The sequence below is a fragment of the Capra hircus genome, chromosome 11, assembly GCF_001704415.2.
Source record: "Capra hircus breed San Clemente chromosome 11, ASM170441v1, whole genome shotgun sequence".
Lineage (NCBI taxonomy): Eukaryota > Metazoa > Chordata > Mammalia > Artiodactyla > Bovidae > Capra > Capra hircus.
Window position 1 is genome coordinate 21,353,746 of NC_030818.1, and position 25,539 is coordinate 21,379,284.

The window sequence follows — 25,539 nt, forward strand, 5'->3', positions numbered from 1 at the left end:
GTAGAGCAAACACAAGTTTAGAAAATCTTCACGTTTGTATAGTATCCAGAACTTGAAACTTGTTAATAACTAGAATTGCTCTTCTTTTGCCAATTCAAAGTCTTTTGAGGGCAGACTTGATGTACAGTCAATGTTTTGAAGGGGGTAAATGTAGGTCAGGTGTGTGTCACTTGTAAAGCAAATAGTTTGTAGGACTTCACAAATGTGGTCCCTAGGCCAGCTACATCAGCTTCACCTGGAAATTGCTAGAAATACAAATTTCTTGCTCCAACCTCAAATCTACTGAATCAAATGCCCTGGGGGTAGGGCCAAGCAACCTGTGGGCTTTTTTTTTTTTTTAATCTGTGTTTAACAAGCCAACAAAGTTGGGGAATTAGACTTCCAGGATAGGATCTGCGGAATGCTGGGTTAGAGCAGGTAGAAAGCAGGTGAGGTCCAGTGGAGCAGTAGTAAGGGCAACCTAAGAGTTCAGAGGCATGGGGCTCTTGGTCTCAGGAGGACTCAGACTGAAGGAATCCAGTACGCTGGATAGAACCTGGGCAGTGGCCAGCACGAGCACAAAAGCTGGTCTACACAGCTGACTCTAGGCCACTCTGATGGCTCTACTTCCCAGGTCAGAAGAGTTTCAAACTGTGGTGTTCATCATAATTACCTAGGGAGAGGCTTCAAGATATAAACTACAAGGTCCTATTCATAGAGATCCTGCTTCTGTAAATCTGAGGTTATTTACTGGAATCTGTATTTTCAAATAGCTCAATCTGATGAGTAGTCATTCTGATGAGTGGTATGGAAGCCATCGCTATAAATATGACTTAATTGGTTGTTAAAGATAGATACTCATACTAGTATCTCCATCCCTGCCCCATTAAAGGCTTTCAGTATCCATGGTGAATGGAAGAGTCATACTTTCTAGCATGGTCTCAGCTGGTCAAGCAAGAATGGCAGACTGGTCATAGACGAGCTGCTTCTGCTTTTTTATTGGAACTTGTTCTTTGTCTGACCCTGGTGGCACAAGGGCTATATTTGGTGTCCACATGGTTCTGATTTTGCCTGATCTTCTACTGATTTACTTAAAAAGCAATTTAGAATTTTAGTGAACCCAGTGTATCTAAAAGGTTATCAGTTCAACATGTAATATTTTAAATATTATCAGTGAAATATTTTATATTATTTTAAAAGGTAATTTTCATAGAAATATAGAACATCTCAATTCTAATCAGCCATAGTTCAATTGCTCAGTAGTAACATGGCTAGTGGCCACCCTATTGGATAGCATAGCTCTTGATTTTCCAACTTAAAAGGAATACATTCGTCCTCATAAATTTCCATAATCTGAAATACACTGACGTAACTGTCAAATTTCCTAGTGAATGCAAAAGAAGCAGGGTGTTCATCACAGCTGTAATCATTCTCTTTCACCTTCTACTTATTTTAAAGAATATATTGGAAAGATTTAGTGTTTAAGCCACTGATGTTCCTCTAATTGTAATTATTTTACAGTTCTTTAATAGTTTCAATGACCACATTTTTACATTGGCTTTATTTGACCTACTGTCCACTCATCCCAGAGTTACCAGCTTCAGTCATTATGATTTGCAGTCAATACAGTTATAATTGATTCTTAGGTACCTTCATGAAATTCAAAGCCACAGGATGAACATCTGAGAACTTTTCTTCGAGAGTTTCCTGAAAAACAGAGTAAAGCATTTCAATGTTATGTAACAAGAAAGTAACAGATATTTAAAATATATTAGTATTAAGAATACTTTGGAGAAAGCCCCTTAGTAGGCTATATAATTCCTTTCAAAGACTTTTTAAGATAGTGTTTTTACATGATTTTACAGTATAGTATAATAAAAAAAGCTGAAGTTATTTTCTTAATTTTACAATGCTTTGCAATTGGTGTTTGGTAAATGTTCATTCTAAATGTCCCCTTCAGTACCGTAATATCTACTTATAGGGATCCCCAATCTACTATTAGGGGCGCTTTGAACATTAACGAAAATACACTGAGCTGCATGAATAAGAGCACTGCAGAAAGCAAAGGGATGATGAATGCAAAACTCAAATAGTGAGCAAGGGAGAGAGCGGGACTGAGGAAGAGAAAGCGTGGAGGGGAAGCTTCCAAGTCAATGGCACCACTCTCCTTCCTTAACTAGGCAGCAGGTACATGTGAATTTGCTGTCTCTTCGTCACTTCTTTTTTGGCTGTGCTGGGTCTCCATTGCTTTGCGAGGGCTTTCTCTAGTTGCAGCAAGTGGGGACTACTCTTTGTTGCAGCCCCAGGCTTCTCACGGCGGTGGCTTCTCTTACTGTGGAGCACGGGCTCAGGCACGCAGGCTCAGTAGCTGAGGCTCGTGGGCTCTAGAGTGCGGGCTCAGTGGTGGCGCTCTGGCTTACCTGCCCAGAGGCACGTGGCCTCTCCCCAGACCAGGGACTGAACCCACGTCTCCAGCACGGGCATGCAGATTCTTATTCATTGCATCGCCAGGGAACTACTGTATTTTAGTCTTTAAACTGAACATGGTGTATGAATATTATTTTTAATTCAACCTCTATACTTGTAATTCAACATTTAACCTTTCATTATATGTGCTAAGAGTCTTAACAAACATAATAAAAAAGAAGTCCAGTATATAAATCAAGGTATTATACAAAATACATTTAAGATGAACAGGTGCTTAGAGAAACCAGGACCATTTGAACCCAATGGTTCACAGGTGCCATAAAGCATGACCTGGCTTAACAGATTCTCCCTTCCTCCACATCACTCTGTCTTCAACACATCAGGAGTAGGGCACAAGCCTCCCCTGATGGTCCTTTCATTGTATAGGCAGAATAAAGCTGGGTTAAAACTCAACATTCAAAAAACTAAGATCATAGAAACCAGTTCCATCACTTCATGGCAGTAGATGGGAAAGAAAGTGGAAGCAGTGACAGATTTTATTTTCTTGGGCTCCAAAATCACTGCAGATGGTGACTGCAGCCATGAATGAAAAGATGCTTGCTCCTTGGAAGAAAAGCTTTGACAAACCTAGACAGTGTATTAAAAAGCAGAGACATCACTTGGCCAACCAAGGTCCATATAGTCAATGTTATGGCTTTTCCAGCAGTCATGTACAGATGTGAGAGCTGGACCATGAAGAAGGCTGAGGGCCAAAGAATTGATGCTTTCCAACTGTGGTGCTGGAGAAAATTCTTGAGAGTCCCTTGGATAGCAATGAGATCTAATCAGTCAGTCCTAAAGGAAATCAGCGCTGAATATTCATTGGAAGGACTGATGTTGAAGCTGAAACTCCAATACTTTGGCCACCTGATGCAAAGAGCTGACTCATTGGAAAAGACTGAGGGCGGGAGGAGAAGGGGACAACAGAAGATGAGATGGTTGGATGGCATCATTGACTCAATGGACATGAATTTGAACAAACTCTGGGAGATAGTGAAGGACAGGGAAGCCCGACATCCTGCAGTCCATGGGATGGCAGAGTCGGATGTGAAACTTAGCAACAACAACAGACCACATGGAGTTCTAGAGTTCATAGCCCAAACTCAGGTAACACAGATAAGAAATCAATGACTAGAGAGAATAAGGTTGGGTAGTCATTGACAGGTTCCCATAGAAAGGCAAAGACCACAGTGTGGGTGTAGAGGTGATCACTGGGGTTTGCAGTTTTGATTTCAATACAGTAAAGATCATTCTGTGGAATGACCTTCCATGTGAAAAGACATGTTGTAAAAAGATGGTTTGTATTGATTTGAGGTTTCAGAAGCTGAAAAAAATAGAGAATGCATTTGTTTTTCAAAATAAATATAACTACAGTAAGTACTTTTTATGAGAAAATAATAATTTTATAATTATTTCAGGGAAAGGTACTTGAGTGTTTTGATGAAAAGGATCACCATATTTATGAAGGAAAGAAATAAGGTTTCACTTCACATTTAAAATTAATCTTTGGATAGGGCAAGAGAACTTTTAAAGCCTTCTCCTGGCTCATTTTATGTAGTTTTTACGTGGTTTATTCGACCTGTGTCAGTGTGTCATAAGGAGAACAGGAGTTTAAAGCAGAAATATTAAAGGAGAAACAACCACCCCTTTAAAGAAAGTAGCAACACAAAGAGCGAAACACCAAAATCGAGCAATTTACCATCTCTTCTGGTTCAGGAATACTGATGCCATGGAAAAACTGGTTACTTTTAAAGATAGATTGATGTCTTGGGATTAGCTTTCCTGTAAAATACAAACCAGATAACGCACGATTCATTTTAGTTAAAAACAGCATTATGCTTTAACAGTTAATTTCCGGGGTCCAGATGTAAAAGAAATACTGAGCCTGATCATTTCCTCTAGATTTGGGAGAAACTGGTCCCCGCAAAAACTATGCCTTCTCAGGTAAGAACTCTCTTTGCCACACGTGGCTTGCACTGTTATTTGTGCATGCCTGCTTAGGTACTTTGGTCGTGTCTGACTTTTTGTGACCCTATGGACTGTAACCCACTAGGCTCCTCTGTCCATGGGATTCTCCAGGCGAGAATACTGGAGTGGGTTGCCACGCCCTCCTCCAGGGGATCTTTCTGACCCAGGGATTGGACCTACATCTCCTGCACTGCAGGTGGGTTCCTTACCCACTGAGCCATCTGGAAAGACCGTCTGTCATTCAGCTGCCATCAAAGGAGGAGGTAAGCAAGTGGTGTGGAGAGCTTTACACACATGAACTCCTTTAATTTTATAACTATCTCATGATGGTTGCATTTTTTTCATCTCTACTGTGCCAGTGAGAGAATGCGGCTCAGAGGTTTGATAACCTGTCTCAAGTCACACAGTCATTAGATTGAATCTCACAGACCTGAGATTCAAACTCAGATCTGTCTAATATCTGCCTAATGAAAATTTCTACAATCTTTATAGGAAACCAGTTAAACAGCATAAGCTTAAGGTGTGGTCTGTAGTGAAATGCTACTCCACATCTTCCAGGGTTTGGAACTCTCCAGAAGAAGGTGTGGGAACCACACAGCAGTAGTTCCCTTGCCTGGCAGCCATGCTGCCAGGAGCGCCTACGGGAAGCGATTACTAAATGCGCATCTTGTGCGTGGCCTGCCACTTTGTTCACACCCAGGCTGAGGTGTAAGCGTGCAGCTGATCTTTTGGGTTCTGTTCTCTTCCAACCAGGTGGAAAGGGCAAGCGCTGAGGACACTGACGTGGGATGAAAGCTCATGAGAGAGAGTGCTGGAGTCCATTCTCATTCTTCAATTATTAGTAACTAGTTGTACGACTTCCGGTCATTCATGCAAGCTCCCAGAGCCTCAGTTTCCTCATTTGTGAAAACAGGCACAAAGAAAAATGTTATAATGTTCTTAATGGATTTTTATTAAGACTGAAAGAGATGGTGTGTGTGAGAGCAATCTGTCGATCTTACCTATAGAGGAGTGGAGTTGAAAGCTGCAATAGAGGCTGTATAGCCTGCAAGACCTAAAATATTTACCATTTGGCCCTGTATAGAAAAAGTTTGTGGTTCCCTGTGCTAGAGGAAAGGGGGAAAAAAAGCAGAAACTGCATTTGATTAAGTGTCTTCAGAGTAAGCTCTATGCAGCTGAGTCACACCCTTAGCCCCATCTTAGCCTGATAAGGAAAGTAAATGTATAGTTTATTCCACAGCTAATTGACTTGACTTGGAAAGGCATCTGAAAACTCCTCACTGAGAGGAGTTAGGGCTCCACACGTTGAGAAAAGGGCTGGGCTTTGGCTACAGTCCAGAACTGCCACCCTCAGTAGCACTTTGGAGACAACAGAAAGCTCCTGCTCATTATAACGACATGCTACTACTACAAGTTAGCAACTCTGTAAGCCATAGAGTATAACTTATACCCAATGTTCTGATGATCAGATAAAGTTGGTCCACATCTGATTTTCCAGGCCAGAGTGGCTGGCCTGTCAGCAGCTCTGCAAAAACGCAACCAGTAGCCCATATGTCGACTGAAGAACCATACTGGGTATCCCCCACAAGAAGTTCAGGAGCTCGGTACCATCTTGTAGCGACATAGTCAGTGTAGGCATCTCCTGGAACTGCAAATGCATCAAGAGCAGGTCAGGCTCTCTGAATAGATCAGCGTCAATAATTCTCAGAAGCCACGCTTCTCCTAACAGTTCACGCAGTGACGCACTAATCCAGGGAACTGTTACACTGTGTACTCAGAGAGTAAATTCACCTTCCATACTATTAATATAAAATAGACAAGCAACAAGGATACACTGTGGAAGATTATAACCATTACCTTGTAATAAGCTATCAATATAATGGAGTATAATCTGCAGAAACACTGAATCACTATACTGTACACCTGAAATTAAAATACTACTACAAATCAACTTAACTTCATTAAAAAAAAATTCAACTTCCAAGGGTACCTTAGCTATTCAACATCTATGTAATCCCAAAGAGAGAGGACTAGGGTGAGAGCATAGGGAGAATTTCTGTAGTGCGGCTTCGAGAATAAACCAGCTTCCCAGTGCACTCTCAGGTTGCCCGTGTTGGGATCCTATCAACAGACTGACTACGTGCACACCCACCTTGCAATGTGTCTGCTGTTAATACATGTTTCCGCCTGCTGCAGAGTTTTAGATTCAGGGGGAGATCGTTACCTGTCCCCCCTTTCCTTTGGTTCCTCTCTCCCTGGGATGACTTCTTTGTTCCTCAGCACTGTCTCGGAATCCTCTCTGTAATTTACAGTTTACTCTCCCAGTCTCATCAGCTCCATGAAGATTTTCCCAACCACTCTAGATCATGTTAGTATCTCCCTCTGGGGTCTGCCTCTTCACTTTAGTACTTTATTGCCAATCATCTTGTGTTAGTCTTTTGTCTCTTTCACTTTGGATTATAAGTGCACGAAGACCAGAAATGCGTCTTTTAGTTCTGTTCCTTACCTAAATGTGCACATAAATGTGGATGGAGCTGAAGTAGGAACTAACGTACTGACTAAAAAATTAAAGTGAAACTTCCCTTTCTGAATAATAACACTATAACAATTAGCATAATTCAATATCTAAAGTAAGAATTTAAACTATATCATTTCATAATCATCTGTATTGTATAACTTAGTAAAAAACTTGCTACTTACTCAGAATTCGTGCAAACCCAAAGTCACAGATCTTGATTATTCCTTGCTTAGTTATTAGAATATTTTCAGGTTTTACATCTCTGTGAATACACTGTAAGAAAATATTTAATTATTTCCCTGAGTCATCAAAACAACAAAGCATAATAAACATTAACTATTAGTTTCAATGATAAACACAGCCTGTGAAATAAACACAAATATGGTTTTCCTTCTTTTTTTCTAAAACCTTAAATTGGCAATTTTTCATTTGGAAATCTTGTCATAACAAAAAAAGTTGCTATACTAGGGAAAAAAATTATTGGAGGGGAAAACTGAAAAAAATTTTTTGAGGAGTATCATATAATTATTTCTTCCACTTTTTACTGAGCCCTATTTGAATAGTAAGAGGTAGAACCCTGAATGAAACAACAAAGTCCTAGTGTATAGCATAGAAAACTATAGTCACTACCCTATGGATAAACCATAATGGAAAAAATTAAAAAAATATATATATATGTATATGTGTAACTGAATCCCTTTGCTATACAGCAGTAATTAACACACCATTGTAAATCAACTATACTTTAATTAAAAAAAAAAACCCTGAATGAGATTACACCCAGAGTGCCTCTAATAAGAACAGCTGCCACCTAAGAATCACAATTCACGTTGCATAAATGTTACAGAATTGAGAAACTGGAAAAACATTCAAATGACAACAAAAAGAAAATGCATCAGAGTGACCATCTTATTTATCATCTGGTCAGGATGTGTGAAAGGGAGCTGAGTTAATTACTCCGAGAGGACAACAGACCATAGCTGTCCTAGGCCAGCTGGAACCTATGGCCACCTATTAACAAGAAACACCAAAGATTCAGCCTCAGGAGATGAGTATCCTCAACAATGAGCTAATCTGGAACCATGAACAGCTTTCTTGAGATGTGACCTCATGATGGAGTCACTCCTGGGAGACCAGGTCGCCACTGCGAGGCATTCTCCCCTTAGAGTCCTCTCCGATGGAGAACTTGCGACTAGCTGCATCATCCCAGGACCCTCAGTGAAGCAAGTGCTCCTTTCTGGATGTGAGAGGGCTAAGCTGGGGGCGTGCATGATGGTGGGCTGAGTGAACCCCACCCACTGTTATTCCGGAAATGGCTATTGCATGCTCAGATGCCCCAGGAGGAAAAAGCTCAGGCCCCCGTCTTCAGAACTTTAGCTTTCCAGGTTATTCTCCCTTCAAACAAGCAAATAGGTTAAACACGATCTTGCTCTTCTTCACACGGAGCTCTGGACTTCTCAGAGCACTTCCACATGAATTAGTGCATCCTTGCAATGATCCTGTGCTGGCAGGTGGCAACCGCTGGGCTCCTGATTAAGTACCACAACAATCAGCTCCCTCTGCCTGACTTCTCTGTTGTGATATCAGTCCCTTTAAGTATTCCTGTCAAACTGATGATTTTGAAATTTTTATTTTGATTTTTTTGCTTTTATAATAGCTATCTAAGAAGAGAAAATGTTGAATGCTAAATTCATTTTGGGACATGGGAAAAAAAAAACAACAACAAAATCTGGCACTCATACTACAAGCTTTTTTGTATTTAGTCTCAATTACTGTCAACTGTTTCATCATTTGAATGGCCATCAGCTAGAAGAAACCTTTTAAGGCCTCTTAAAAGTCCTAAGGCCTTAGATGGTAATTTTCAAAGCTGCACTGTTCTGACATAAACCAACATAGTTTTCATCCTACCTTTTAGGCAACACATTTATGAAAACTGGATTAACACTGAGTCATATTCACCTATAAAAGCTACTGATTTAATAAGAACAGGTTATGTCCTTCAGATGAGTCTGCAGCAAATACTAAGTTTCTGGATTATGTGTGGTACTACCAGGTAAACGGACTTATACTGCTACCTGTCTAGGGGCCTCCTGAAACATGCAAATCCCTGTGAAATTTACAGCCACTTGTTTTCCAGCCAAAATATACAAAGGCAAATGAAGTACTGACAAGCCCCAAAGAAACAGAAAAAGTCATTTAGTAAGAGAAGTTACAAATAAAGAAAAATAGATGGAGTACTGAAGAAGGAAAAAGAGAGTAAAAATCACAGGAATAGTAAGAACCAGAGCGTGGAGAACAGAAGATGCTTTGACATACAGCATTCACTTTCTCCAATGCAAAGCTGCACTCAAGTGTAAACTCTGTAATGCCTCTTGCAATCATCACCTTATTTTCCACCAAAGAACAAGAAAGTTGTAAGTCAGGGGAATCAAAACATTTTAATAAATTTGGGTTTCATACACAGCTTTTAGCAAACATTGCTTAAACTGGGTTATGGTGGCTGATGTACAATCTCATTTTTACAGACTCTCAAGCCAGTAGGAAGAGGAATCCATCGTATTTTAAACCTGATCCTTAATTCTAAGAACCATCTCCAAAAACTTCCCTGCCGGAAGCTGCCTCTTTACATTAGCCTGAATGGACATCTGAGAAGGTTGTTCTTTGAGCCTTATGGACAGACACTCATAATCAGAGAGGAGAGAAGCCTCCTTGACAACTACGACACTGATATCAACAAGACGATAATGGATGTTATAGCCAGACACACTAACATTTTGGAGGTCACTGTAATTTTGCCATTTTGATATGGAGTTGTTTTTTTTTTTTTTTTGCCACACTGTATGGCTTGTAGGATCCTAGTTCACCAACCGGGGATTCAACCGGGCACCACGGCAGTGAAAACACTGAATTCTAAACAATGGACTGCCAGGAAATTCCCAGACATGAAGTTATTTTTCTCTAATTGATAAATCAAATATATAAAAAATCATGAGTTGACAATGACGTTAAAGGGTCACTTCAGTTACCTCACTCTAGACACATTATAGGGTAAAAAAAGAACAAAATGAGTAGGTATTTTCTTAAGTCCAGTGCTTCTCAAAATTTAATGGGTACTCGAATCTCTTGGAGATCTTGTTAAATATGCAGATTCTGACTCAGTAGATCTGGAATGAGCCTGAGAGTATGAATTTCTAATGAGCTCTCAGGAGACCTTCACCAACCACAGTCTGAGTAGCAAGGCCTTAATCCCTTACTACCTTGATCTTGGCTGGGATCACTGCTCTGGAGATAAAAGAAGTCATGGTTACCACTGTGAATCTTCAGCAACACCATGGGTGGGATTGCCTTTCCTATTTGAGAGTATCATGAGGGTTCCTTTAAAATAAGGAGAGTATAAAGGTTTTAGATGTAGTATTGTAACAGCTTATATATGGTTTAGATTTTTTTCCTTTGTATGTGTTTCAGCTAATAGGTTTATTTTAAAAAGATACACAAAGGCTTACCATAGCATAAGAAAAATGGGGTAACCAGAGTTCAGAAGTAATTTTCTTGTCAGAGAAATAAAGTTTGTCTGAAAAATTATCCATTTTTAATAAAGGTCATGGGTTATAAGTGGGAGGTTTTCAATATTTTAAAGTTTAAGGTACAGAACATGTTGTTCCAAGCAGAGGAATGGTGGCAGTTCACAGAGCTACAATAACATTTGGGTTCACTCTAAACAGTAAGTCATAATCAGGTAGGTAAGGTGATTGATGGACTCATCTAGTTACTCCATAAATGTTTCCGGAGCACCTTTTATATAAAAATGCAGACCAGGCATTAAGGAGATACATACAAAGATCAATCAGCCACAGAGACTGCATTCAAGCTTGTAATCTGATTATACAGGGCTAATACACAAATAGTTATGGTAAATAGAATTTAAAAAAAATCATTTTAATTACCCATAAAACTCCAGCAGCCAACTTAGGTGAACTTGAATACCTCTCAGAGCATGGTGGAAAGCAACAAAGATGTGGATTCAATTCTGCATCATCTTCAGTAATTATTTGAAAGCACAATTTGCATCATGAAAATACGTATCTTGTGAGCAATATGTCTCTATATTCTATACACTTTATCAATAAAAAGTCAAAGCTTCTAACTTACCCTAACAACAACAAAAACCTCACTTTCTTTTTTTAAATGGTTTTATTTAGTTTTGGCTGTACTGGGTCTTTGTTCCTGGGCTTTTCTCTAGCTGTGGTGAGCAGGGCCTACTCTCTAGCTGCAGTATGCGCGCTTCTCATTGTGCTGGCTTCTCTTGTTGGGGAGCACAGGCTCTAGGGCTTGTGGGCTCAGCAGTTGCGGCTCCCGGTTCCAGAGCACGGCTCAGTAGTTATGGCACGTGGGCTCAGCTGCTCCTTGGCATGTGGGATCTTCCCAGATCAGGGATCAAACCCATGTCTTCTGCACTGGCAGGTAGATTCTTTAACCGCTGAGCCACCAGAGAAGCCCTTCGCTGACTTTCTTCTTAACACTAAGGGACGCTTTCCTTGCTGCTGCTGCTGCTGCTAAGCCGCTTCAGTCGTGTCCGACTCTGTGCGACCCCATAGACGGCAGCCCACCAGGCTCCCCCGTCCCTGGGATTCTCCAGGCAAGAACACTGGAGTGGGTTGCCATTTCCTTCTCCAATGCATGAAAGTGAAAAGTGAACGTGAAGTCGCTCAGTCGTGTCTGACTCTTAGTGACCCCATGGACTGCAGCCTACCAGGCTCCTCCGTCCATGGGATTTTCCAGGCAAGAGTACTGGAGTGGGGTGCCACTGCCTTCTCCGGATGCTTTCCTTAAGTACTGAAAATTAGTTGCACGATTGTGTACTCTTTTTCAGCAATCCTAGATTACTAGGATAGATATTCTGCTCTTGGCATCAAAACTGACCATATGGTAGTCTGCATCCTTGCCTCAACACTGTCTCTATGTAGGCACCAACTCAAAAGTTTATTTTTTTAAAAAAAACTATCATTATATAAGCAAAAGCACCCAAGAGCTTACTTAAAGAAGCCCCCACTGGCCTAAGACGGGACAACCTAAATACCAGAGAGAACAATAATTGCAAAGGATTGAAATACATTACATACATAAAATTATAATGATGCCCCACACCTCCCCCGAACCCTTCACTCCTGGAGATTGCCTGGAGACATTCTTGGAGATACCAGTTCATCACTGTGAGTACTGACATCTACAAGGAATAATCACATATTTATCTTACTGTACTTTATAGTAACCAGAGTCCACGGTAAATTTTTCTCCATAGAATTCCAATTAGTAAATGCAGAAGAAATATTAGAATTAGAAAATTGCCACCTTTTAACCTTAATGAAATACTGGAGAGAGGTAATAATGATCTCTAAATGCTAAAACTAAAAAAAAGATTGACAGCGAAAGTGCTACAGAAAGGGATCAAGTGAACATCTCTTGAACCTACTAATCTATTTTAAGACAATCAAAAGTGGGAAAGCCGGCCAGACATTATACATGCCTCAGGGTGCTGACACAATAAGAAGTGTACAGAATTATATGTGAAGCCTTCCTGTCTAAAAAGACTCAGCCTGAGTGTGACTAGCCTCTAGATATAAACACCAACTTACAGTAAACACAGACAAAAGAACAAGTTAAATAACACAAAGGAAGCAACCAGCCAAAAGGATTTCCATAACACAAGAGAAGTCAAAGCCTGGTTCTAGGACTGGAAGCTTCAGTATCAATCGGTAAACTGTTAGAACTGCAAATTCTCAGGTTTTATCCCAGACCTACAGCATCAGAAATTCTGGAGGTGGGCCCAGCAAAATGTGTCTTGACAAGAACTCCAGGTGATTCTGATGCATGCTCAAGTCTGACACCCATGGCTCTGAAAAATTAATGATGGAAAAAAGAAAAAAGAAAAAGATAGGGGAAAGGAGACCTTTACAGTATAAAAGACTTAAGAGACATTAAAAACAAAAGAAAATCAAGTGCCATGGAGGGTTACACTACTGATATTCCGAAAACTTATTTTAACCCAATTTAAAAATAATCATAGTACTGATTATTTAAAAATAATCATTATTACTGAGGCAAAAGGAAACTTTTAAGTTCACACAAACTTTTAATTCATAAGGAATGAATAATTTGATTCTTATAGAAATTGGAAAAAAGCCACGAATAATGCATTACACTTCTTTGTGTTCTGTAACTTTCTTTTGTTTTGCTCTTCTGGTTCTTATTCTCCTTCCATCATTAGCTCTTCAAATAGACCCCTGAGCCATTTAGGAGAGAAGAGTCATCTTGAAGAAATCAGCAAATACATTAGGAAATATTACTTACGTTGTGTTTATGACAGAAATTGAGAGCTTGAAGTGTTTGCCATAACACACTTTTGATCACTCCATCAGCAACTCTGGGGAAAAAAATAAAAAAGGAAATGAAAACTCCTAAGATGCATTTTCAGGAGCAGAACTGGGAATAGAAATGGAATGGGTGGGGCTCGTCACAGCCAGTGGATGCAGCACAAAGGGAATCTTGGAAATGTTCTTTTTAAAAAATGTTTTAATGAAAATTGCTTTACTACTTTTTTCATTATAGCTATGTAACTTTCCTTTTTAACTTGAAATTTTTAATGCTTATCATGAAAATTCAAATAATATAGAAAAGTAAAGAAATAAAACATGTTCATTCAAATCTTGCTAGCCCAAAATAATTGCTGTAACTTACATTGATTGTCCCTTTGGAAATCCCTGGTTCTCTTCCTCTCTCTGCATTTACTTTTTAACTTTAATATTAAACAAATGCATTCATAAGGTTTGATATTTTTAAAGTTTAAAAAATATCCATGAAGAATTCTCTCATACCTGCCTAACCAATCATTTCATCCTTAGCAATTCCCCTGCCTCTTTCAGAAACATTGTATGCATTGAGGTACAGATACATATATACAGAATATGTATGTATATATCTATTTCAGTGACCAAAGATCTCATTATATAGATGTATCATAATTTAGTAAGTCCTCATTGACAAGCAATTAGGTTTGATCCAAGTTTCATTTCTAGAAACAATGCTTCAGTGAATATCCTATCGTTTATCCATGGCAGTTGTGCAATAATCTTTTTAAGGTAAGTTCTAGAAGTGGGATTTCTGGGATCTATGGGAGGCACATGATATCTTTCAATCCTGCAGGTATGAACTTCAGGTAGCTCTGAGACATGGTTTTGCAGGAGAAAAGGCATCCGTGAAGAGTGACCTTCAATTCATCGAATTCATGTTGGTGGTAAACACTCAAGCATATGCAAGAGTTGTTTTTATAACTGTTACTTACACCTGGTAAGATGCAGCTCCAATACTTTGGCTACCTGATTCGAAGAGCCAACTCATTGGAAAAGACCCTGATGCTGGGAAAGATGGAGGGGAAGAGGAGAAGGGGATGGTAGGGGATGAGATGGCTGGATGGCATCATTGACTCAATGGACCTGAATCTGAGCAAACTCCAGGAGATGGTAAAGGACAGGGAAGCCTGGCGTGCTGCAGTCCACGGGGTTGCAAAGAGTCAGACACACTTAGTGACTGAACAACAGCACCTACACCTGGTAAGCAGGCACCCTCGCGTGCGGGTGGCGGTGGGATCCCGCGCTGGTGGGCCTCCCAGGGAGGCCAGGGAGAATCAAGAGCCCAGGAGAACAGGAGTCTGGGAGCTTCTGGCCTCTGCAGATTTCCTGTGTGGAAAATACTGGGGAGTATTTTCCACTTGGGGATCTGGGCAACATGTATTCTGAGAGTACTTAGTCTATTTTATGTAACCATTTCTATAAATTGCAGCAATTACATTCCCTCTAACTTTTCTATTGATGCCCTGTTTCAGGGCATTTCACAGGAAGAGTCATGGCTTCGGTTCAAAACAGAATCCTTAGTGAGCACAGATTCCAGGAAGGCAGATTCCATTTTAGGCAAAACAACATTTATACAAAATAACAACTCCAAACAAATACCACAGATCTTACAAAGATAGTTATCAAAGAGAATACAGATTCACACAGAGCTCATTCCAGAAACACAGAGCGCTGTAACATTATTCAGCCACACTCAGCAGTTTTTCAAAGCATTTTGTGAAATAAAACCTTCCATAGAAACCAACTGATACTCAATGCTTCGTATACTGTGGGTGAATGACAAACATATAATGGAAGAATTGATAATCATGAAGGCCTGAACGCAAAAACTAGACATCCTGGGACTTCCCTGGTGGTCCAGCATGCTTCCACTGCCAAGGGCATGGGTTCCATCCCTGGTCAAGGAACTAAGATCCTACATGCAGCGAGGCATGGCCAATAACTAACCCTGATGCTGGGGAAGACTGAGGGCAGGAGGAGAAGGGGGCGACAGAGGATGAGATGGTTGGGTGGCATCATCGACTCAATGGGCATGAATTTGAGCAAACTTTGGGAGACGGTGAAGGAGAAAGGATGGCACCTGGTGTGCTTCAGTCCACGGGGGTTGCAAAGAACTGAACAACAACAACAAAACTAATTAACTGTTTAAAGAACACAAGATATCTTGGGTCAAAACCAAAGGTGTTAGGGAGGGTGGCAGGGTCAGGGAATTCAGACTGGGTCGCCCAGAGGCTGCTCTTTCAGCCACTCAGGGGAATCCTGGCACTGACATCAGAGCTCATTATCTTTTAGTTTTATATATAACTTGATGGGGAAAACAATTTCATTATCAGTGCCCAAGATGAATCAAGCCCTTCTCTGTAAACCCTTGTTATCCTAGAATAAAATCCAGCCTTTATTGTGGCCTACCAGCCTCTTAATGATTTCCCTTCTGTTAACCCCTTTCCCCTACCTATCTCCTAGCACATTCTCACTGCCCTCCGCTCTGGCCCGTGAGTATCTGCTCTTCCCTCAACAGACCGCCAAAGCTTTGTGTTTACTGTTCATCCTACTGCCCTCACCAGGAATTCTCTAGCTCCTCAGCGAGTTTTCTCCTCCAAAGCCTTGTAACTCTGCAAGGGCTTTCTTTACCTTGTCCGTTACTGTAGCTCCAGGGCCTCGAACTGTAATTGGTACCCAACAGGTCCTCAACCAAGCTTCCTTCGCTGGAACTCTCAGAGACTATATAAACTCACACCCTGTAATAAATCCCTTTTTGCTTAAACTAGCTACACTGAATTCTGTTGTTGACTCTTGATCAGTGCAGAATAGGACACCAGAATTGGGGATGGGAAGCAAAGTCAAGGCCTTGGGAAGGCAGGCTATCTGACTGGTTGGGTCTGAAGGCCGGGGGATCTAATTAACATCAGTGGCTGCAACACTGGTGAATGGATACCCAGTGATGAACCAAGTGAGTACATAATCACGTTTGGTCATCTGTAATAAAAGTGCCTGTTCAGGGCAGGGTTTTGCTGGACTGAAAGTGATCAAACAAAATGGGAACACATAGGAAAGTAATAAAAGTGGGGGTGGGCTGGTTGCTTCTCACTTCCCTGGAAAAATTGAAGAAAACAAAAGGATAGCTTTAAGTAAGGCTTTGATGTTTTGGTTCGAGGCATAGTTAGGACACCAGAAGTTTCAATGTTTGCCCTTATTTCTTGAGTTTTTAAGACTCGCTCCACTGACCACTGGGATCACTCCACAAGTGACTGAAAAATCGGACACTGAGAATAGTCCTGCTAGGTGCTAAATGACAAAACAGACTGAATTTATGTGAAGTTAATTAATTTCTCAGTTAACTAACTGAGACATACACTTTGAGAAATGAAATGCGACACTTGGGAGTATTCACGGAACTAAGAGCATCCCAACCTCCTGCCAAGTATCCCTTCTTTTTTACTTATTTACTTTTTGGCCACACCTCATGGCTTGTGGGCTCTTAGTTCCCTGACTAGGGATCAAACCTCTTGCAGTGGAAGTGTGGAGTCTAAACCACTGGACCTCTAAGGAAGTCCCAAATGTCTCTTCTTGCTTGAAGTAGCCCCCAAACTTGTATGGAGACTGGTCTTGTCTTGTGGAGGGCCCCCTCATGATCTCACTCGAGGCAGCTGTATAGCATGGGTGCTGTCAATTCTCCTCAAGGCTCCTTTCCCTGCCACCCATCAACGTCTCCAAACTGACTAAAGTCAGATCTCAGCATGTTCCAAAGGGCCTATTACAAAGTCAAAGAGAAGAAAAGAAGATTTGCACAGCAAAGAGAACTATAAAATGTTGCTAATCTAAACTACCGCACAATTGTACTCATCTCACACGCTAGTAAAGTAATGCTCAAAATTCTCTAAGCCAGGCTTTAGCAGTATGTGAACCGTGAAATTCCAGATGTTCAGGTTGGTTTTAGAAAAGGCAGAGGAACCAGAGATCAAATTGCCAACATCCACTGGATCATGGAAAAAGCAAGAGAGTTCCAGAAAAACATCTATTTCTGCTTTCTTAACTATGCCAAAGCCTTTGACTGTGTGGATCACAATAAACTGTGGAAAATTCTGAAAGAGATGGGAATCCCAGACCACCTGATCTGCCTCAGAAACCTATAAGCAGGTCAGGAAGCAACAGTTAGACCTGGACATGGAACAACACACTGGTTCCAAATAGGAAAAGGGGTACGTCAAGGCTATATTTTGTCACCCTGCTAATTTAACTTCTATGCAGAGTACATCATGAGAAACGCTGGGCTGGAAGAAGCACAAGCTGGAATCAAGATTGCCGGGAGAAATATCAATAACCTCAGATATGCAAATGACACCACCCTTATGGCAGAAAGTGAAGAGGAACTAAAAAGCCTCTTGATGAAAGTGAAAGTGGAGAGTGAAAAAGTTGGCTTAAAGCTCAACATTCAGAAAATGAAGATCATGGCATCCGGTCCCATCACTTCATGGGAAATAGATGGGGAAACAGTGGAAACAGCGTCAGACTTTATTTTTGGGGGCTCCAGAACCACTGCAGATGGTGATTGCAGTCATGAAATTAAAACATGCTTACTCCTTGGAAGGAAAGTTACGACTGACCTAGACAGCATATTCAAAAGCAGAGACATTACTTTGCCAACAAAGGTTCGTCTAGTCAAGGCTATGGTGTTTCCAGTGGTCATGTATGGATGTGAGAGTTGGACTGTGAAGAAAGCTGAGCGCCGAAGAATTGATGCTTTTGAATTGTGGTGTTGGAGAAGAGAGTATTGGACTCTTGAGAGGCCCTTGGACTGCAAGGAGATCCAACCAATCCATTCTAAAGGAGATCAGTCCTGGGTGTTCTTTGGAAGGACTGATCCTAAAGCTGAAACTCCAGTAGTTTGGCCACCTCATGCAAAGAGTTGACTCATTGGAAAAGACTCTGATGCTGGGAGGGATTGGGGGCAGGAGGAGAAGGGAACGACAGAGGATGAGACGGCTGGATGGCATCACCGACTTGATGGATGCTGAGTTTGGATGAACTCCGGGAGTTGGTGATGGACAGGGAGGCCTGGCATGCTGCAGTTCATGGGGTCACAAAGAGTCGGACACGATTGAGTGACTGAACTGAACTGAACTGAACTGAATCTATACTGGAGAATGTACGTGGAAATGGATTTTGTAAGTGTCGGACCAGAAAGGAGGAAACACGATGTTACACTGGGCTGATTATAAACAGTTATGGGCACACTTACTATGGAGCCTGGCTCAATAAACTACTTGGAGCAGCTAGGAGTGAGAGGAGTTGATTGCTGAATTGGTTGATCAGAACCTGTGCTAGATGGGTACCTGTGCCAAATGAAATTGCAATGCTGGAAGTTCATTAGTAAAACGAAGAGGAAGAAATCCAAAGTTTTGGGGAGACAGGAGTGTTGGAGAGGATTTATCACATGCAACATGGTCATCTACTTCCCAGCTATGTCTCCCCAAAGTATTAATGGTAGCAGTAATCTATGAAAAGTGAAAGTCGCTTAGTTGTGTCCAACTCTTTGCAACCCCATAGACTATACAGTCCATGGAATTCTCCAGGCCAGAATACTGGAGTGGGTAGCCTTTCCCTTCTCCAGGCATCTTCCCAACCCCGGGATTGAACCCAGGTCTCCCGCATTGCGGGCAGATTCCTTGCCAGCTGAGCTACAAGGGAAGCCCAAGAATACTGGAGTGGGTAGCCTATCCCTTCTCCAGCAGATCTTCCCAATCCAGGAATCGAACTGGGGTCTTCTGCACTGCAGGCCAATTCTTCACCAACTGAGCTACCAGGGAAGCCCATGTTTGTTCCCAAATCTGCAGTACTGCTTTCAGTTTTCTATTTGGTGCCAGACACTTCTAGGCTCCTCCTACCACAACTGCCTTCATTCCTTGGTTCAGAACCTACTGGTTCTTCTCCCATTTTCTAGTGTATCTATTTCCACTACCCAGTTAGGAAATGGGGAGACAGCCCCAAGGATGGATTCATGGACCTGACAGGACTACCATGGGACGGATTCAGGTTAAATTTCACTGGGGACTCTCAATAAGCTTCCCATCCCCACAAAACTGCTGAACCACAGTGACTTTCCAAGTTACTGATGATTGGGTTTACTTCAGAGCATGATTCAGAGATTCCTGAGAGATGGGGTAGCTCTCTTTTCCCAGTACGCAACTATCCTGGTAAATATTTGGTCACAGACCATTCGGGGATAGGCTAAGAGGAAAAATCAAGAACATACACATGATGTCAATGCAGGGCTATTCCCCAAGGATAGCTGCCTCCTTCACAAGGTCCTGGGTCTTGGCTATTATGGTGTGCGTGTACACTAGGTCACTTCAGAAGTGTCCGACTCTTTGCAACCTCATGAACCATAGCCCACCAAGCTCCTCTGTCCATGGGATTCTCCAGGCAAGAATACTGGAGTGGGTTGCCATTTCCTTCTCCAGGGGAATCTTCCTGACCCAGGGATCAAACCTGCATCATCTCTTGATTCTCTTGGGCTTCCCTTGTAGCTCAGCTGGCCAAGAATCTGCCTGATTTACAGATGTACATCTCCTGCATTGGGAGGCGGGTTCTTTACCACTGGGGCTTCCCTTGTGGCTCAGCTGGTAAAGAATCTGCCTGCAATGAGGGAGACCTAGGTTCAATCCCTGGGTTGGGAAGATCCCTTGGAGAAGGGAATGGCTACCCACTCCAGTATTCTTGCCTGGGAAATCCCATGGACAGAGGAGCCTTGCAAGCTACAGTCCATGGGATCGCAGAGTCAGACAAGACAGAGTGACTTTCACTTTCACTTCACTTTCTATACCACTGGCGCCCCCTGGGGCTATTACGGTGGCTGAAGCCAAGCCTCTAGTTTATGTAGAAAAGAACCTTAGAGACCTGCCCATCTATCTTGTGTGGGAGAACCCAAGGTCAGATCAAATCATTCTGATCACCAACCTGGCTCTGTTGTCTATTACAGTAACTTGTGGAAGTGGAGTACTCCTTCCTGGCCTCTGTCACCAAGGGACCCCATCATTCCTAGGAAGCCAGGATGTCATTTCAAAGGAAGAATCTCGCTGCTTCAGCATGTGGGACATGCTGCTGCTGCTCTTCTGGCTAAAGCATTTCTCAGTGCTCACGATTCACCGCCCCCCTCTACCAACCCACACCCACAGCTTTACAGGAAATTACCAGTGATCAGTTTACTGAGAAGGAAATTAATTCTTTTATATGTCCATCACACCCGGGTAAAGATGAATTAAAAAAAAAAGAAATTGAAACCTGATTTACAGATGTACATGATGCGCTGTTGCCAGCCAGAAGTGGAGAGCAGCAGTGTTATAAGACCCTTTATAATTAATTGTTCTCTTATATATCTAATTCTTCATTAAATTTTAAATTTCTTGACAGTAGAACTGTTCCACTATGTACAGTGCAATGACAGTGAAGGGAAATCTTTCCTGTTGGTAGGTGATAATTTCTATCACATTACCAAGTAACTCACCTACTGGACCTATTTTGAACAGAGAAGGATTTGAGAGAATGGGAATGTATTATCTCACATTTAATCAGATGACACCAGTTGCAGTTGCTTTACATACATGTAGTTTCTTCTATATATCAACTTGAATCAGCCATAGGTATACATATGTCCCCTCCCTCTGGAACCTCCCTACCACCCCCTTTTTTCTAATTTATTTATTTTTAATTGGAGGATAATTGCTTTACAATATTGTGTTGGTACATGTAGTTTCTTTTTATATATATATATATATGATATTATACATGTTTCAATGCCATTCTCCCAAATCATCCCACTCTCTCAACATGTAGTTTCTTAACTGCAGCAAACAAACACAGTCTCAGGGCTTACTCTGCAGCTATTGATCTAACAAATGCTTTTCCTCTATTAAAAAAGTAGAGGAAACCAGATGCTTTCATTTGGCAAGGGAAGCAGTACATTTTCACCATCTTACTTCAGTGTTAAATTAGCTCTTCTTTGTGATATAATTTAATCCTCAAGTCTCTAGACAATCTCACCATCTCACAGCTCATCCCAAACATCCATGACCTTGATCACCATATCTACAGACCGGTTATTTCTTCAAACTGTGAATTTACCCTGATAAACAATGAAGCTGAAGCTCCAATACTCTGGCCACCTGATACGAACAGCCGACTCCCCAAAAAGACCCTGATGCTGGGAAAGATTGAGGGTGGGAGGAGAAGGGGGCGACAGGATGAGACGGTTGGATGGCATCACCGACTATAAGAGCTTGTGCGAGCTCTGGGACAGGGAAGCCAGGCGTGCTGTAGTCCACGGGGTTGCAAACAGTTGGATACAACTTAGCTACTGAACAAACAATGGTCCAATAGGCTTGGCACGTACGCTGTTTAGTTGTTTCCCTCTGTTTGCCATTCATTGGGTTTATACTCTTTTGGATTTACAGATTTTGGGAAGGGAGTGAAAGCAGACAAATATTTTAAATTAATCATAGTTATCTGGAAGTAGCCAGTATTTCATAGAAAGACTGGTGTATCCTGGGGACGCAATGCAAATTGTGCCTATCTGCATTCCTTCATGCAGATCCAAGTCTTAGGGCTGACCCGGAGCATGCTGTACACACCAGCACTGCTAAACACACTAGTGAAACACACTGCGCTGTGCTTAGCCGCGCAGCTGCGTCTGATCCTCTGCGACCCCGTGAACTGCAGCCTACCAGGCTCCTCTGTCCATGGGGATCCTCCAGGCAAGAGTACTGGAGTGGGTTACCATGCCCTCCTCACACTAAATACACCAAATACACTTTCCAAAGGAAAGCAGGGTAATTCAGAGATCCTTGTGGTTGCTAAATACATACAAGACAAATGAGTTACTCAAATATGCCTTGTTCTTTCTTGCATCTGTGCATTCCACCATTCCACCAAGATCGCCCACCCGGCCAGTTCTTCCCCTTTCCAAAGTCTCAGCCCAAATGCGTCCTTCTGTGCAGAAACTTCCCTGATTCCCTGGGACCAACAGATGCTGGAGCTGTTCTTCTTATGTATCCAAAGCACTGTTGGTAACTCAATCTTCACTGTCATATGTAATGGCTAGTTTGAGTATCGGTTTCTTCACTAGATTTTAAGCTTCTTGAGCACAGGATTGTGCCATTATATGTTTCTAGCCTCTGCACTAGCAGAAGTGTTCAGTAAAATATTTCTGAAGTGAATGAATGAATCAAAGCATGCTCCACACTAAGGAGGCTCTTAGGATGAATTAGATATGAGTTCTGCACTCAAAGGAAGAGAGAGTATACACCTAAAAACCTGTAAGGTAGTAAGTGCCAAGTACCATAACAGGGAGGAAAACAAAATTTCATGGATATTCAGAGGGAAGCAATACCACTAAGAAAAAGGAATCTCAGAGACAGTCAGAATGTCTAGGATTTCACATTTTAGAGGTAATGATACCGATAGGGAAAGAGGACAAAATTAGGAGGAATAGCATACGCTAAGTCCTACAGGCAGCAGACTTCCTTCCTTTCACAGAAAGAAGAAAGAGATGTTCAGTCCAATTAAACTGGTACATGTATTGAGTGTATTATAGGTTTTATTTTCAGGGCCTTCAACAATGCATGATGTTAAGCATCCATGTCTAACTTTATGAAAATGTATGTTAATTTATAAATTAATTTATATTTAAATTAAACAACAAATCTGTCCTCTAAAGCCAATATACAAACCCTATTTAGCTTAAAGTTGAAATATGAATTCATTCATTCCTTTAACCATTTTTTAAATTATTAAGAAAGTTTTTTTTTTTTTGGTTACACCTTGAGGCATGTGGGATCTTAGTTCCCCAACCAGGGATGGAACCCACACCCTCTGCACTGGAAGCACAGGGTCTTAGCCACAGGACCTCCAGGGAAGTCTCGATAATTTTAAAAGTAAAAATAGAAAATTAGAGATGCCAAGGGAACATTTCATGCAAAGATGGGCACAATAATGGACAGAAATGGTATGGACCTAACAGAAGCAGAAGATATTAAGAAGAGGTGGCAAGAATACACAGAAGAACTGTACAAAAAAGAGCTTCACGACCCAGATAATCACGATGGTGTGATCACTCATCGAGAGCCAGACATCCTGGAATGTGAAGTCAAGTGGGCCTTAGAAAGCATCACTACAAACAAAGCTAGTGGAGGTGATGGCATTCCAGTTGAGCTATTTCAAATCCTGGAAGATGATGCTGTGAAAGTGCTGCACTCAGTGGCCACAGGACTGGAAAAGGTCAGTTTTCTTTCTATCCCAAACAAGGGCAATGCCAAAGAATGTTCAAACTACTGCACAACTGAACTCATTAAACATGCTAGCAATATAATGCTAAAATATACTTCAAGCTAGGCTTCAACAGTACATAAACCAAGAACTTCCAGGTGTACCAGCTAGATTTAGAAAAGGCAGAGGAACCAGAGATCAAATTGCCAACATCTACTAGATCATAGAAAAGCAAGGTAATTCCAGAAAAACATCTACTCTGCTTCATTAACTACACTAAAGCCTTTGACTGTGTATATCACAACAAACTGTGGAAAATTCTTAAAGAGATGGGAATACCTGACCACCTTCACCTTATCTGCCTCCTACAGAGATTTTCATACAGAGAAATCTGTATGCAGGTCAAGAAGCAACAGTTAGAACTGGACATGGAACAACAGACCGGTTCAAAATTGGGAAAAGAGTACGTCAAGGCTGTATATTGTCACCCTGCTTATTTAACTTACATGCAGAGTACATGAAGAGAAACGCTGGGCTGGAAGAAGCACAGGCTGGAATCAAGATTGCCGGGAGAAATATCAATAACCTCAGATATGCAGATGACACCACCCTTATGGCAGGAAGTGAAGAGGAACTAAAAAGCCTCTTGATGAACATGAAAGAGGAGAGTGAAAAAGTTGGCTTAAAGCTCAACATTCAGAAAACTAAGATCATGGCATCTGGTCCCATCACTTCATGGCAAATAGATAGGGAAACAGTGGAAATAGCGGCTGACTTTATTTTTGGGGGCTCCAAAATCACTGCAGATGGTGACTGCAGCCATGAAATTAAAAGACGCTTATTCCTTGGAAGGAAAGCTATGACCAACCTAGATAGTATATTCAAAAGCAGAGACATTACTTTGCCAACAAAGGTCTGTCTAGTCAAGGCTATTGTTTTTCCAGTGGTGATGTATGGATGTGAGAGTTGGACTATAAAGAAAGCTGAGCACAGAAGAATTGATGGTTTGAATTGTGGTGCTGGAGAAGACTCTTGAGAGTCCCTTGGACTGCAAGGAGATCCAACCAGTCTGTCCTAAAGGAGATCAATCCTGGGTGTTCTTTGGAAGGACTGATGTTGAAGCTGAAACTCCAATACTTTGGCTACCTCATGCGAAGAGCTGACTCATTGGAAAAGACCCTGATGCTGGGAGGGATAGGGGGCAGGAGGAGAAGGGGATGACAGAGGATGAGATGGTTGGATGGCATCACTGACTCAATGGATATGGGTTTGGGTGGACTCCAGGAGTTGGTGATGGACAGGGAGGCCTAGCGTGCTGCGATTCATGGGGTCGCAAAGAGTCGGACATAACTGAGCGACTGAACTGAACTGAATCTTTTTAGAAATTTGATTTGCAAAATCTACATATGTAGGTATGCTGCTGCTGCTGCTGCTGCTAAGTCACTTCAGTAGGTATGAAATGATATTAATTTTTCATCTGGCAAAGATTTACCCAATTTGCCACTTCTTTTTTAGTTCTGTTTACATACTTTTTGTCACAGGTACTCTCTAAAACTAATATGACGTTATTTGGCAGTTGAAGTTGCATTTCTTTTTCTTTAAAAAATTTCTTGGTTTAGTTGAACTTTCTCAAGTTAAAAACAAAAACCTACGGCTGATTCATGTTGAAGTTTGACAGAAAATAACAAAATTCTATAAAGCAATTATCATTCAATTGAAAAATAAATTCACAAAGGAAATAAAAAACCATTGGCATTCTGATTAGATTTTTGTGCAATAAATAAATCAGGAAGGAAGCCAAAATATAATAATGAATACTTCCATCCAGAAATATATGTTCATTTAAATAAAATCCTTTGTGTATCTCAGTTTTGTAATTGTTTTTAGGCAGAGTTTTAACACTTCTTTTGTATCTTTATTCCTAAACATTTTTGTTGTTGA

At 41.3% G+C, this 25,539-nt stretch overlaps 1 protein-coding gene across 2 annotated transcripts in view; it reads right to left on the reverse strand.

The window, feature by feature from the left end:
- CDKL4 (cyclin dependent kinase like 4) overlaps positions 1-25,539 on the reverse strand; it is a 54,642-nt gene that overhangs the window by 7,621 nt on the left and 21,482 nt on the right. For both annotated transcript variants that reach the window (XM_005686525.3, XM_018055151.1), the window contains 5 exons: positions 13,280-13,352; positions 7,114-7,204; positions 5,864-6,061; positions 4,145-4,227; positions 1,630-1,686 (listed from right to left, as the gene is read on the reverse strand). In XM_005686525.3, coding sequence (XP_005686582.1) covers positions 1,630-1,686; positions 4,145-4,227; positions 5,864-6,061; positions 7,114-7,204; positions 13,280-13,352 — 502 coding nt within the window. The remainder of the gene's footprint in view (positions 1-1,629; positions 1,687-4,144; positions 4,228-5,863; positions 6,062-7,113; positions 7,205-13,279; positions 13,353-25,539) is intronic.